This window comes from Macaca nemestrina, chromosome 11 (genome assembly GCF_043159975.1).
Source record: "Macaca nemestrina isolate mMacNem1 chromosome 11, mMacNem.hap1, whole genome shotgun sequence".
Lineage (NCBI taxonomy): Eukaryota > Metazoa > Chordata > Mammalia > Primates > Cercopithecidae > Macaca > Macaca nemestrina.
Genome location: NC_092135.1, coordinates 117,290,746 through 117,302,881, shown reverse-complemented (window position 1 = coordinate 117,302,881; position 12,136 = coordinate 117,290,746). Strand labels below are relative to the sequence as shown.

The 12,136-nt window shown below is 54.6% G+C and overlaps 2 protein-coding genes across 8 annotated transcripts; one reads left to right on the top strand and one right to left on the bottom strand.

Moving 5' to 3' along the window:
• The first annotated feature begins 238 nt into the window (after positions 1-238).
• LOC105481252 (ATP binding cassette subfamily B member 6 (LAN blood group)) lies at positions 239-9,153 on the top strand. Its single transcript, XM_011740711.3, has 19 exons — positions 239-1,075; positions 1,395-1,532; positions 2,381-2,561; positions 2,748-2,849; positions 3,033-3,216; positions 4,127-4,248; positions 4,721-4,830; positions 5,031-5,096; positions 5,266-5,391; positions 5,552-5,628; positions 5,716-5,779; positions 5,892-5,977; positions 6,143-6,200; positions 6,727-6,831; positions 7,799-7,973; positions 8,095-8,207; positions 8,445-8,539; positions 8,621-8,689; positions 8,870-9,153. The coding sequence occupies exons 1-19, from the start codon at positions 527-529 to the stop codon at positions 8,979-8,981; spliced, it is 2,532 nt and encodes an 843-aa protein (XP_011739013.2). The 5' UTR covers positions 239-526; the 3' UTR covers positions 8,982-9,153.
• Positions 8,121-12,124, bottom strand: LOC105481251 (zinc finger AN1-type containing 2B). 7 transcript variants are annotated; one of them, XM_011740704.3, is made up of 10 exons: positions 12,060-12,124; positions 11,863-11,935; positions 11,486-11,580; positions 11,128-11,259; positions 10,884-11,035; positions 10,570-10,662; positions 10,431-10,491; positions 10,278-10,345; positions 9,871-9,943; positions 8,121-9,657 (listed from the first exon to the last, which is right to left on the bottom strand). In XM_011740704.3, the coding sequence occupies exons 2-10, from the start codon at positions 11,915-11,917 to the stop codon at positions 9,613-9,615; spliced, it is 774 nt and encodes a 257-aa protein (XP_011739006.1). In that variant the 5' UTR covers positions 11,918-11,935; positions 12,060-12,124; the 3' UTR covers positions 8,121-9,612. The 7 variants fall into 7 exon arrangements, with proteins under 7 accessions (XP_011739006.1, XP_011739005.1, XP_011739011.1 ...); XM_011740703.3 differs by having other exon boundaries at positions 8,121-9,553; positions 12,060-12,117; XM_011740709.3 differs by lacking the exon at positions 12,060-12,124 and having other exon boundaries at positions 8,121-9,553; positions 11,133-11,259; positions 11,863-12,020.
• Positions 12,125-12,136: the final 12 nt, after the last annotated feature.

Here is a 12,136-nt window from a genome sequence, read left to right as displayed (position 1 = left end):
GGTCTGTTTCCAGCCCCAAGCCACGATTCCGTGGAGGTTTCCAGCCGAACGTGGTGGTCAGATTTCCCTCTCTGAGCACGTAAACAAGCCGGCTCTGCCCCTCTATTTTGCATTCCTCGCGTGCACCATTTCCCCCGCCCCCCTTCGGAGACATTTGGCCAATGGGAACCCTGGTAGGGGCTGGGGGCGGTCATGTGGGCGGGGCTACAGCTGTGGAGCTCGGTGCGAGTCCAAAACCTAGCATTCCCGTGGGCCTGCAGTCGGCGGAAGGGTCCCAGGCCCAGAGCGAGCGGGGCTGGGCTCAGACGGCGTACGTGCCCTGCGTGAGTGCGTGGCGGCGGCGCGTGCGCGAGGGGAGTGGGCAGTGAGGCCTGGTCCATGTGCGTCCCTTCCCGGGACCCCCGCAGCTTAGCGCCCAGCGGCTACGTGAGCCGAGCACCCGGATGTCCTCGCCCCTCTCCGAGTGATCAGTCCCGTCCTTTGGTCCCGCAGTGCCCTTAGCCCTGGCCGGCGTCCACGCATTGCCATGGTGACTGTGGGCAACTACTGCGAGGCCGAAGGGCCCGTGGGTCCGGCCTGGATGCAGGATGGCCTGAGCCCCTGCTTCTTCTTCACGCTGGTGCCCTCGACGCGGATGGCGCTGGGGGCTCTGGCCTTGGTGCTGGCTCTTCCCTGCAGACCCCGGGAGCGGCCCGCTGGTACTGATTCGCTGTCCTGGGGGGCCGGCCCTCGCGTCTCTCCCTACGTGCTGCAGCTGCTTCTGGCCACATTTCAGGTGGCGCTGCCCCTGGCCGGCCTGGCTGGCCGGGTGGGCACTGCCCGGGGGGCCCCACTGCCAAGCTACCTACTGCTGGCCTCCGTGCTGGAGACTCTGGCCGGCGCCTGTGGCCTGTGGCTGCTCGTCGTGGAGCGGAGCCAGGCACGGCAGCGTCTGGCAATGGGCATTTGGATCAAGTTCAGGCACAGCCCGGGTCTCCTGCTTCTCTGGACTGTGGCGTTTGCAGCCGAAAACTTGGCACTGGTGTCTTGGAACAGCCCACAGTGGTGGTGGGCAAGGGCGGACTTGGGCCAGCAGGTGAGGGACTCTGTAGGGAGGGGGAAGCCTCTGCAGGCCGGGCCTGGGAGAAAGCACTGCCTGTCCAGTCACACTGCTTCCAGGCTTTAGGATGCCTCTAAGCAAAGGGAGAAGGGAGGGGCTGAGTCCTGCGGGGAGCTGATAGCCAGCTGGTGGGGTGTGCCTTTGCTGAGTCACTGTGGTTTTGCTTTTTTTTTTTTTTTTTTAAGCCTGTAAGTGCTGCATGTGTTCCTGACACCAGTCCCTGGCCCTATTATAAGTAGTAATACAATGAAATTTTATTCTCAATGATACTCTCTCCACTTATATTTCCTTCTAGGTTCAGTTTAGCCTGTGGGTGCTGCGGTATGTGGTCTCTGGAGGGCTGTTTGTCCTGGGTCTCTGGGCCCCTGGACTTCGTCCCCAGTCCTATACATTGCAGGTTCATGAAGAGGACCAAGATGTGGAAAGGAGCCAGGTACACCTCAGTTTCTTTTTTTTTTTTTGGAGACAGGGTCTTGCTCTGTCACCAGGCTGGAGTGCAGTGGCGTAATCTCGGCTCACTGCAACCTCTGCCTCCCAGGTTCAAGCGATTCTCCTGCCTCAGCCTCCTGAGTAGCTGGGACTACAGGTGCATGCCGCCATGCCCAGCTAATTTTTGTATTTTTAGTAGAGACAGGGTTTCACAGCGTTGGCCAGGATGGTCTTGATCTCTTAACCTCGTGTTCCGCCTGCCTCAGCTTCCCAAAGTGCTGGGATTATAGGCGTGAGCCACCGCACCCAGCCTCTTTTTGTTTTTAAGACAGAATCTTGTTCTGTCGCCCAGACTGGAGTGTAGTGGCGCAATCTCGGCTCACTGCACCCTCTGCCTCCTGGGTTCAAACAATTCTCGTGCCTCAGCCTCCCAAGTAGCTGGGATTACGGGTGTGTACCACCACACCCAGCTAATTTTTGTATTTTTAGTAGACATGGGGTTTCATCGTGTTGGCCAGGCTGGTCTTGAACTCCTGACCTCAGGTGATCCACCTGCCTCGTCCTCCCAAAGTGCTGGGATTACAGGCATGAGCCACTGCACCAGGCCTCACCTCAGTTTCTGAATCCTAGAGTCTCTTCATTTTATTCCCTGTCATCATTCCTTCCCTGCAAAATGAAATGCTTCTTTTCCAAATATCAGTTTGCAACTTAGTTTTTCTGACCCCATCAAGGATCACTTGTGGGTCTGAGATACCTGGGAGCTATAACCCAATATGTTTTTCCCTAATGGGTTTCTGGCTAGTGCACTTGCTTGATTTCTGAGCTCCCCTCCTATGTGTTTCACCATCCTAGGTTCAGTCAACAGCCCAACAGTCTACCTGGCGAGATTTTGGCAGGAAGCTCCGCCTCCTGAGTGGCTACCTGTGGCCTCGAGGGAGTCCAGCTCTGCAGCTGGTGGTGCTCATCTGCCTGGGGCTCATGGGTTTGGAAAGGGCACTCAATGTGTTGGTGCCTATATTCTATAGGAACATTGGTGAGCAGGAGGAGCACCAGCTCAGTGTGCTGGTCCTTCATCAGTTTGGTGGCTGGGGTGGTCCTTACCTAGGGAGGTGGGACAGAGCTGGGTGGTCAGAAAGAGGCTGTGGCTGGTACCTGGGGCCATTTTGCCTGAAGAGAGTCCTGGGTGCCATAAGTGGGCTCTGACTCATTTTCTCCACAGTGAACTTGCTGACTGAGAAGGCACCTTGGAGCTCTCTGGCCTGGACTGTTACCAGCTACGTCTTCCTCAAGTTCCTCCAGGGGGGTGGCACTGGCAGTACAGGTATGAGAGACTCCGCCCTCACCCTGCTAGGTACAGTCCCTTCCCACAGGCATTCCCTCACCATCCACCTCCATCAGCATTCCTCCCCAGCCCCCATGTGCTCTCAGACCTTTCACTTCCTGGTGCTGGGCTGACATCCCTCAGCTCCCAGGCCCTACTGAGGCCTCCCCTGGCTCCCTACAGGCTTCGTGAGCAACCTGCGCACCTTCTTGTGGATCCGGGTGCAGCAGTTCACGTCTCGGCGGGTGGAGCTGCGCATCTTCTCCCACCTGCACGAGCTCTCACTGCTCTGGCACCTGGGGCGCCGCACAGGGGAGGTGCTGCGGATCGCGGATCGGGGCACATCCAGTGTCACAGGGCTGCTCAGGTGCCACCCCAGTGGAAATGGCATGTGGGAGGGTGGAGCCAGAGAAGCAGGGAGAGGGGCCTGTAGGAGGAAGAGAACAGACCTTGCCTGAGGAGCTGCCCCTCCCACCTTAGTGTTTTTTAAATCATAGGATTATTGTATACATGCCCTCCTAATAACTCAGGTAATGCAGGCAGAGGGCAAATCTCTTTCGAGCTGCCCTCACTTCTTCAGAGCTTCCCACTGTTTAGTATGTTGGGTTCTGCTCTTTTTTTGAGACAGAGTCATGCTCTGTCACCCAAGCTGGAGTACAGTGGTGTAATCTCTGCTCACTGCAATGTCTGCCTCCCAAGTTCAAGCAATTCTCCTGCCTCAGCCTCCTGAATAGCTGGAATTACGGATGTGCACCAACGTGCCTGGCTAATTGTTGTATTTTTGGTAGAGACGGGGTTTCACCATGTTGGCCAGGCTGGCCTCGAACTCCTGGCCTCGTGATCTGCCCACCTGGCCTTCCAAAGTGCTGGGACTACAGCTGTGAGCCATCGTGCCCGGCTGGGTTCTGCTTTTTTGCATTTTTACATACATACTATATATGCAGACTCACATAACTAATATGGTATCGTGGAGGTTTTTGCTAAAACAAATGGTATTGTGACATAGCCATCATTCTCAGAGTTGCTTATTACCAGAACATTATGGAGATATGTTTTTCTTTCATGCCTGAAGGTCTCCCTCATTCATTGTAATTGATACAGAGAATTCTGTAGTTTGGGCATGGTTGATTTAGCCACCCACCTCTTGAGGGTAGAATCAATTAAGACTGGTTCCAGTCTGTTGCTTGAAAATAAAACGCTACCCTGAAATGTCTAGAGGCAGGGTTGCTGGGTTTAAGCCCCCAAACCTTTCTTATTCACTCGACCTGCCCTCCTAGCTACCTGGTGTTCAATGTCATCCCCACACTGGCCGACATCGTCATTGGCATCATCTACTTCAGCATGTTCTTCAACGCCTGGTTTGGCCTCATTGTGTTCCTGTGCATGAGTCTTTACCTCAGTGAGTGCTGCTGGGTGACACCATCTCCGTGAACTATCCAGAGACTCCCTTGGCCATGAGCTCTGTCCCCACTCAAGTGACCCACCTATGGGAGGTGTTGGATTGGTGGACTTGAATGGGCTCCTGGTGCTCCTCATGTGATGGGCGGGTCTCTTCTATCAAATCAAACCTTAGCTCAATCTAGCTGAGGGGGCTGGGGAAGGACATTCTTGTCACGTTAAGTCTGCACTGTGGACACAGGTCAAGGAAGCCTCATTTGTGTAACAAGATGCAGCTTGCTTTCATTTGTTTACCAAAAGCGTTTTCTGCACATGAGGCTTTGTGCAGGTTGCAGAGATGCCTCCCTGTGGAATCTGGGTCTCTGGGCTTGAGCATAGGTTTAGTGTGTACATGGCAGGTAGTGGACATTGACATTTGGTCTCTGCTTTTGGGGACGATGTCCTATTCTGCTCCCCATCCTGTCACCCGCCAGCCCTGACCATTGTGGTCACTGAGTGGAGAACCAAGTTTCGCCGCGCTATGAACACACAGGAAAATGCTACCCGGGCACGAGCAGTGGACTCTCTGCTAAACTTTGAGACGGTAACAGAGGCCCCAGTGGCAGTGGTGTAAGGTGTGGAGATGTGGAGGAGTGTGGCTAGGACCACTGGGGCTGACAGAGAGCTGGGGGTGTGATGTTTGTGTGATGTTTGAAATAAGGAAGGAGGACTGAGAGTTGGGGGGAATGACCCGAGTGCCATGTGTTGTGCCCATGCCAAATAATTTTGGTTTGAATTCATCAGGTGAAGTATTACAACGCCGAGAGTTATGAAGTGGAACGCTATCGAGAGGCCATCATCAAATATCAGGTGAGGATGCTAGTTTGAGGCCTCCAGAGAATAATGCCCTGGCCTGGTAGAATTTTCAGGGCCAGGAGTAATAGTCGAGTGTTGGGGTGGAAGGGGCCTGGGCCCAGGTTTGGACTCACTGATGGCCATTGTGTATAGGACATTCCTCTTCCTGTGTTATTGCCCTCAGGGTTTGGAGTGGAAGTCCAGCGCTTCACTGGTTTTACTAAATCAGACCCAGAACCTGGTGATTGGGCTTGGGCTCCTCGCCGGCTCCCTGCTTTGTGCATACTTTGTCAGTGAGCAGAAACTACAGGTGAGGCAGGATCTTGGATGAGAGAGTGGGGCACAAGGAAAAGGGGGCCTGGGGCCTGTGTCTGGGCCACCAGGCTCTTGGCTAGGAAGTGGGCAGGGTGACACAAGAAGAGCAGCCTGCAGGCCTCCCGTGACGTGGTCCGCTTCCTTGATCGCCACAGGTTGGGGACTATGTGCTCTTTGGTACCTACATCATCCAGCTGTACATGCCCCTCAATTGGTTTGGCACCTACTACAGGTAATCTGAGCCCTGGCCCTCACCTGTCCAGGGCACATTACTATTTCCTGGCTACTCAGAGAAGTCCTAACCAGCACCTTTTTGCAGGATGATCCAGACCAACTTCATTGACATGGAGAACATGTTTGACTTGCTTAAAGAGGAGACAGAAGTGAGTGAAAGGAGAGGAGTAGGATTTGGGGAAGGAGGAGCTGTGTGGTGTTTCTTGTGCTTGGAAAATACAAAGCTGAGAACCTCAGCACACATGGGTGGTGCCCTTCCAGGTGAAGGACCTTCCTGGAGCAGGGCCCCTTCACTTTCAGAAGGGCCGAATTGAGTTTGAGAACGTGCACTTCAGCTACGCCGATGGGTGAGGCCTTCCTTTGCTTTTCTGTGCTTTTCTGCACACTGCCTTCCTGCCTCTCACTGCTCTGAATCCCTGCTTTTGGAAAAGAGCCTGGGCAGGGGAGGGGCAGGGCCTACTAGCAGCTCTGGTGATGGAAGGCGCCTGCTGAGCAACCACCCTTCCTTGCAGGCGGGAGACTCTGCAGGACGTGTCTTTCACTGTGATGCCTGGACAGACACTGGCCCTGGTGAGAGGAGACTCAGCCACTTGGCCCAGATGCCTCAAGCTTCCCTCATTCAGTGCCCATGGTAGCTCGTGACCCAGGGTGTGGAGTCAGAGAGCCCAGTCACGACAGGCAACAGGATTGAATGGTGCAGCCTCCACGGACATCGGTGACCTCTTGGAGAGGGAACCTTAAAAGCCAGTGGGCCTCAGCCGGGTGTGGTGGCACACGCCTGTAATCCCAGGACTTTGGGAGGCTTAAGTGGCCAGATCACCTAAGGTCAGGAGCTTGAGACCAGCCTGACCAACATGGTGAAACCCCATCTCTACTAAAAATGCAAAAATTAGCTGGGCGTGGTGGTGGGCGCCTATAATCCCACTACTCGGGAGGCTGAGGCAGGAGAATCACTTGAACCTGGGAGTCGGAGGTTCCAGTGAGCTGAGATTGTGCCATTGCACTCCAGCCTGGGTGACAGTGAGATTCGATCTCAAAAAAAAAGAAAAAAAAGCCAGTGGCCCTGAGATTTTTTCCACTGTTTCCATTGCAACAGGTGGGCCCATCTGGGGCAGGGAAGAGCACAATTTTGCGCCTGCTGTTTCGCTTCTATGACATCAGCTCTGGCTGCATCCGAATAGACGGGCAGGACATTTCACAGGTAAGGTTGCTCAGGAGAAGACTGTAGTTTAGGGGTCTGTGTGTGGAGGAATGATAAGGGCTGGGTGTCCAGAGAGAGTAGATGTCACCCTTGCAACAAAATAGGGCCATTCTAGCATGATATAACCTACAGTCACACAAGTAAAGTAGTCCTATGAAGGATTTGTGTGGTGCCATAAAAGCTACAAAGGTGGCTCATGCCTGTAATCTCAGCACTTTGGGAGGCCAAGGCAGGTGGATCACTTGAGCCCAGGAGTTCAACACCAGCCTGGGCAACATGGCACAACACCCTCTCTACAAAAAATACAAAAATTAGCTGGCCATGCTGGCGCACACATGTAGTCCCACCAGGAGGCTGTAGTGAGCTGTGATCATGCCACTGCACTCCAGCCTAGGTGACAGAGCAACGCCCTGTCTCAAAACAAAAAAACACACACACACACAAAAACAAAGGTACAAAGATCTTCTATAGCCAAGTGTGGTGGCTTACACCCGTAATCCCAACACTTTGGGAGGTCAAGGCAGCAGGATCATTTGAGTCCAGGATTTTGAGACCAGGCTGGGCAGCATATCCCGACAACCCCATCTCAACAAAAAATTAAAAATTAGCTTGACATAGTGGCAAGCACCTGTGGTCTTAGCTACTCAGGAAGCTGAGGTGGAAGGATTGCGTGAGCCCAGGAGGTCAAGGCTGCAGTGAGCCGAGATTTTGCCACAGCAATCCAGCCTGGGTGACAGAGTGAGACTCTATCCCAAAACCAAACCAAACATTGGCAGCAATCTGGTGAAGCAGGAAGAGAAGATGGGGAAACACAGAGGAGTGATTTGCCCACACGGCTAAGGTCTGGGGCAGTGATGGTGGGATTCTTAACAGGGCCTCTTATCCCATGTGCTTCTGGCCAGCCCACCCTCCCTCCCAGGCCCTGGGGGTATCTCACAAGGCAGATTGTGTGGTCTTTTGGCCCTAGGTGACCCAGGCCTCTCTCCGGTCTCACATTGGAGTTGTGCCCCAAGATACTGTTCTCTTTAATGACACCATCGCTGACAATATCCGTTACGGCCGTGTCACAGCTGGGAATGATGAGGTGGAGGCTGCTGCTCAGGCTGCAGGCATCCATGATGCCATTATGGCTTTCCCTGAAGGTAAGATTCCTTTGCAGAGAGTCCCCTCCCCTCCTGGTGTTGTCCTGTTAATCTCGGACCCCTGTTCCCTCCATTTCTTGTTTCTTCCACGTAAGAAACGTGTGGTGGGTAATATCCACAGGGTACAGGACACAGGTGGGTGAGCGGGGACTGAAGCTGAGCGGTGGGGAGAAGCAGCGCGTCGCCATTGCCCGCACCATCCTCAAGGCTCCGGACATCATTCTGCTGGATGAGGTGCGCCCTGGGTCTCCTCCCCTCCTTCCTCCCTTATGTATGCTCAAGCCATTCCTGCTGGGCACTGTCCCCACCTAGAACAGATATCATGAATCCACGTCTCACAAAACACACTTTACAGTTCTCAAGCCCAAACAAGGCTCTTGTATATTCTTGAGGCCTCAGCCAGCAGCCTGCCTCCTCCTTCCATTGGGGTTTTGAGTGGCAGGAACAGTTTTACCTGGACCCTCTCTACAGGCAACGTCAGCGCTGGATACATCTAATGAGAGGGCCATCCAGGCTTCTCTGGCCAAAGTCTGTGCCAACCGCACTACCATCGTAGTGGCACACAGGTACAGGACTACAGGCCTGGGGCGGCTGGCAGTGTGGCCGCTTTGGGTGGGGTAGTAGGCAACTGATCTTTGACTTCTCAGGCTCTCAACTGTGGTCAATGCTGACCAGATCCTCGTCATCAAGGATGGCTGCATCGTGGAGAGGGGACGGTAAGAGACATAGATCAAAAGGACAGGTCTTCTGAATTGAGAGCTCCAGGAAAGGGGGCGTGAAGTCCCAGAGGCTTCTGGAGGGGACCTCCCTTGCCCATCCCATCCTCTCTGCGGGCTGGCGGCAAGGACCCTTGGGGTAAAACTGATGGTTGGGACTCCCTTTCCTCCTCACCCCAGGCATGAGGCTCTGTTGTCCCGAGGTGGGGTGTATGCTGACATGTGGCAGCTGCAGCAGCAGGGACAGGAAGAAACCTCTGAAGACACTATGCCTCAGACCATGGAACGATGACAAAAGTTTGGCCACTTCCCTCTCAAAGACTAACCCAGAAGGGAATAAGATGTACGCCCCTTCCCTAGCTTATTTCATCCTGGTCTTGGGGTGCGGTGCTAGCTATAGTAAGGGAAAGGGACCTTTCAGAAAAACACCTTTTGGGGAAATAAAAATGTGGCCTGTGTGAGGATCACTGTGGCTTTGTGGGGTGGGGTACTGCAGTGGGCCTCTACCCGTATGTCAGGTGAGCATTGTTGATGCGGCTTTTCTGTTTGAGGTTAGAGAGGAGAGAGAAACACACCACTTGTATATCCTATCAACTGCCAAGATCCTTTATTTTCCCCAGGACCCTTCCTGCCCACTCCATGTCAGGGCAGCTCCAGCAAAAGGGAGATGACATGATGATAGGACTGACAGCAGGGCCTGGCCAGCATCCACCGAGGGCCCAACCAGGCAACAGTTGCTAGCTGCTCTCTCCCATGCAGCTGGAACACTAGCAAGGCCTTCCAGAGGCTCCCAGGGCGACCTCCACATCACTCTCGCTTGTCTCTGCCCTCCAGGCTACTCCGGGCCGCCTCTCCCTGTGTACCCTAGAGGTGTGAGGGCCACAGTCCTCCTCAGGTGAACCTCCCTCCCCAAGCCCAGGGCCCTAGCACAGGCTGCAGTTGGATGGCTTCGAGCTGCGGCTCTGGGCCTGGAGCAAGGAGAGGGGAAGGAAGGGAAGACAGGGTGCAACGTCAAGGAAATGAGGGGACGACCCTCATTTCAGAGCTCAGCACGGGCTGGAGTCATACTGAAAACCAAAGGACAACCACCATTCCAAAACTCTGCACCACTCAGAAGAACCCCCATCCCTGACTTCTTCCTCCCTCCCACTGCAGCACCCATCTTCACCCCAGCCTCATACCTGCTGCTGCTGGTATTCTGCCTCACTGGCTGACAGTGCTTGTGCTAAAGCTAGGTCTTCTTCCTCCTGACAACTGGGAGGGAGGAACAGTTTAAGTTGGATGATGGTAGGATCTAAAATTTGAACATCTGCTCTGTGTGTGTCGGGCCTCACGGTGCCGAGCACTGCTGGGGATTATCTCAATCTTCATAGCAACACTACAAGGTGGGTGTTAGTATTGTCCCCGTTTTTATAGAGGAAATGAAGGCTCCATGGGTTAAATAACTTGTCAAGGATGATACAGTTCATCTTAATTTTGAGCCCAAGTTGCCAGCAATTATCTTGCATTGTGTCAGAGTGGTCCCACCTACCTCCCTCCAGATCAAACCCTTGCCCACAGCTTGCCCTTTCTCAAGAGGGTAGCATACCTTGGAACCTGGGGTTTGGTCTCTGCCAGGGACATTTCCAGGGCCCGCTGCAGAGCTTCATCCTCACTCTGCAAAGGGAGAAAGAAGACCAGTGTCCTTGGACTTCACTCTCTGTGTGTTTGTTTCTGTCCATCCAACCTCTGCCCAACTCACCAGGCCATTCTGCAAAGCAATCACTGGAGGGGCTGTCCAGGATGGAGACTGGGTTGTGGCTCTATGACCAAACATTGAAGAGGTGGAGGTCAGAGGTGTGAAAGGGAAAAACAGGGAGCAGGGAAACGGGCAGGCCTACCTGCTGGGAGAGGGACAGGAAGGCATGGTTCGACTTGGGCTGGGGACAGTGCTTGTAGAAGCCACATTTTGTGCTCTGGAGATGGCAGCAAGTCTGTAGGGAAAGATATTGTTGGCATGTCTCCAAGAACCAGCCTTACCCAGGAATTCAGGAGGGGAATTCTGGAAAAACATGCACTTGAAAAGGAAGCTAAAAGACTCCCCTAGCCGACAGGGATATGGTTGAAGCTCCCCAATTTGTAACGACAGAGCTTGAGTCAGTTCCAAAAGAATGCAATAGTCCCAAAGGCAAGTAGAAGACTTGGCTGCAATTACCCTGCCCGGCTGGTTGGGTGCCCCTCCCCAGAGCAATCATGGTCCAGTGGGTGCCGGTGCTTGATGCAGAAGTTTCGGCTACACCGTTCACAGGTCAGTTTCATCATTTCTCGCTGCCGGCAGCCAGTGCGCTCACACTTATTGGTAAAGATCTGAGGTGAAGTGAGAAGGTTGTCCCTGCTGAGACTCTGACTAGCTGTTCGGGTTTCCAGGCATCCGTAGTTCCGACCCCTACAATGTTTACCTTACGTTTTTGCTGTGCTGGATCAGAGCGACAGTCTCTGTCAATGTGCTCTCCCACAGCACGGTCAGGGGGCTCCCCTCTGGCCACAGGCACAGGCACATTACAGAGAGGGCACACAGGTACCTGGATATCCTATAGTCAAGGAGCAAGGGTCAGTGTGTGGCCCACCCCAGTCCAACAAATCTCTGGTCCTGAAAGAACTTGGATAGGACCCAACACAAACACTCAAAAAAACAGTGTTTCCCAGCACTGACAGCCTCAGAAAGACAAAAGGGAGAAGAAATGTAAGACACGGATTTGGGGGATTCTGCACGCATTCTCCATCTGCCCGTTTTCACCCTGAGGATCGCCCCCTCACCTTTTGGTAAGCAGATCCACAGTGATGCTGGGCGTAGGCCACATGGTCTGCGCAGAAGATGCCTAAGCAGGCATCACACTTAAGCGGCAGAAAATCTGCAGAGAGTTGGTCGGATTGCAGGTACAGGGGGACCTCGATGTCCTTCTCTCTCACTCAAGCCTTCCACTCAGCGGAAGGAAAACACCATCCTATTTGCGACACACCGCCCCTTCCCAAGTCCATTACCTCCTTGGCCCCGCCCCCTCTGCCCCTGACCCCCCCCAACTTCAAGCCCCGCCCCCCGGCATTGCCAGCCTGGGAACCCACCCTTCCCTCCCCACCTGCGGTTCAAAGTCCCTTTCCGCTGGGCCGCGCCCCCCGCACGCTCCGCCCCTCACCCAAGCGCTGACAGCTCGGCTCCGAACAGTGAGCCCCGAGGTCCGGAAACTCCATCGCCAGGCCCGGTGGGGTCTGCTAGGAGAAGCGACGAGTGCTGAGAGGCTCTAGGGCTCGTGCTCCGGGTCCGGACCGCGACCCCGCACTCTGGCGGGCTCCCTGCCCCGCCCCTTCCTCTCCCCCGCCCAGCCCGTATTACCGGAGCCCCCGCGCCAGCCGGCCCACGGCGCCCGCTCCTCCCTCGGCGCGCGCGGCGCGCTGACGTCATCACGCAGG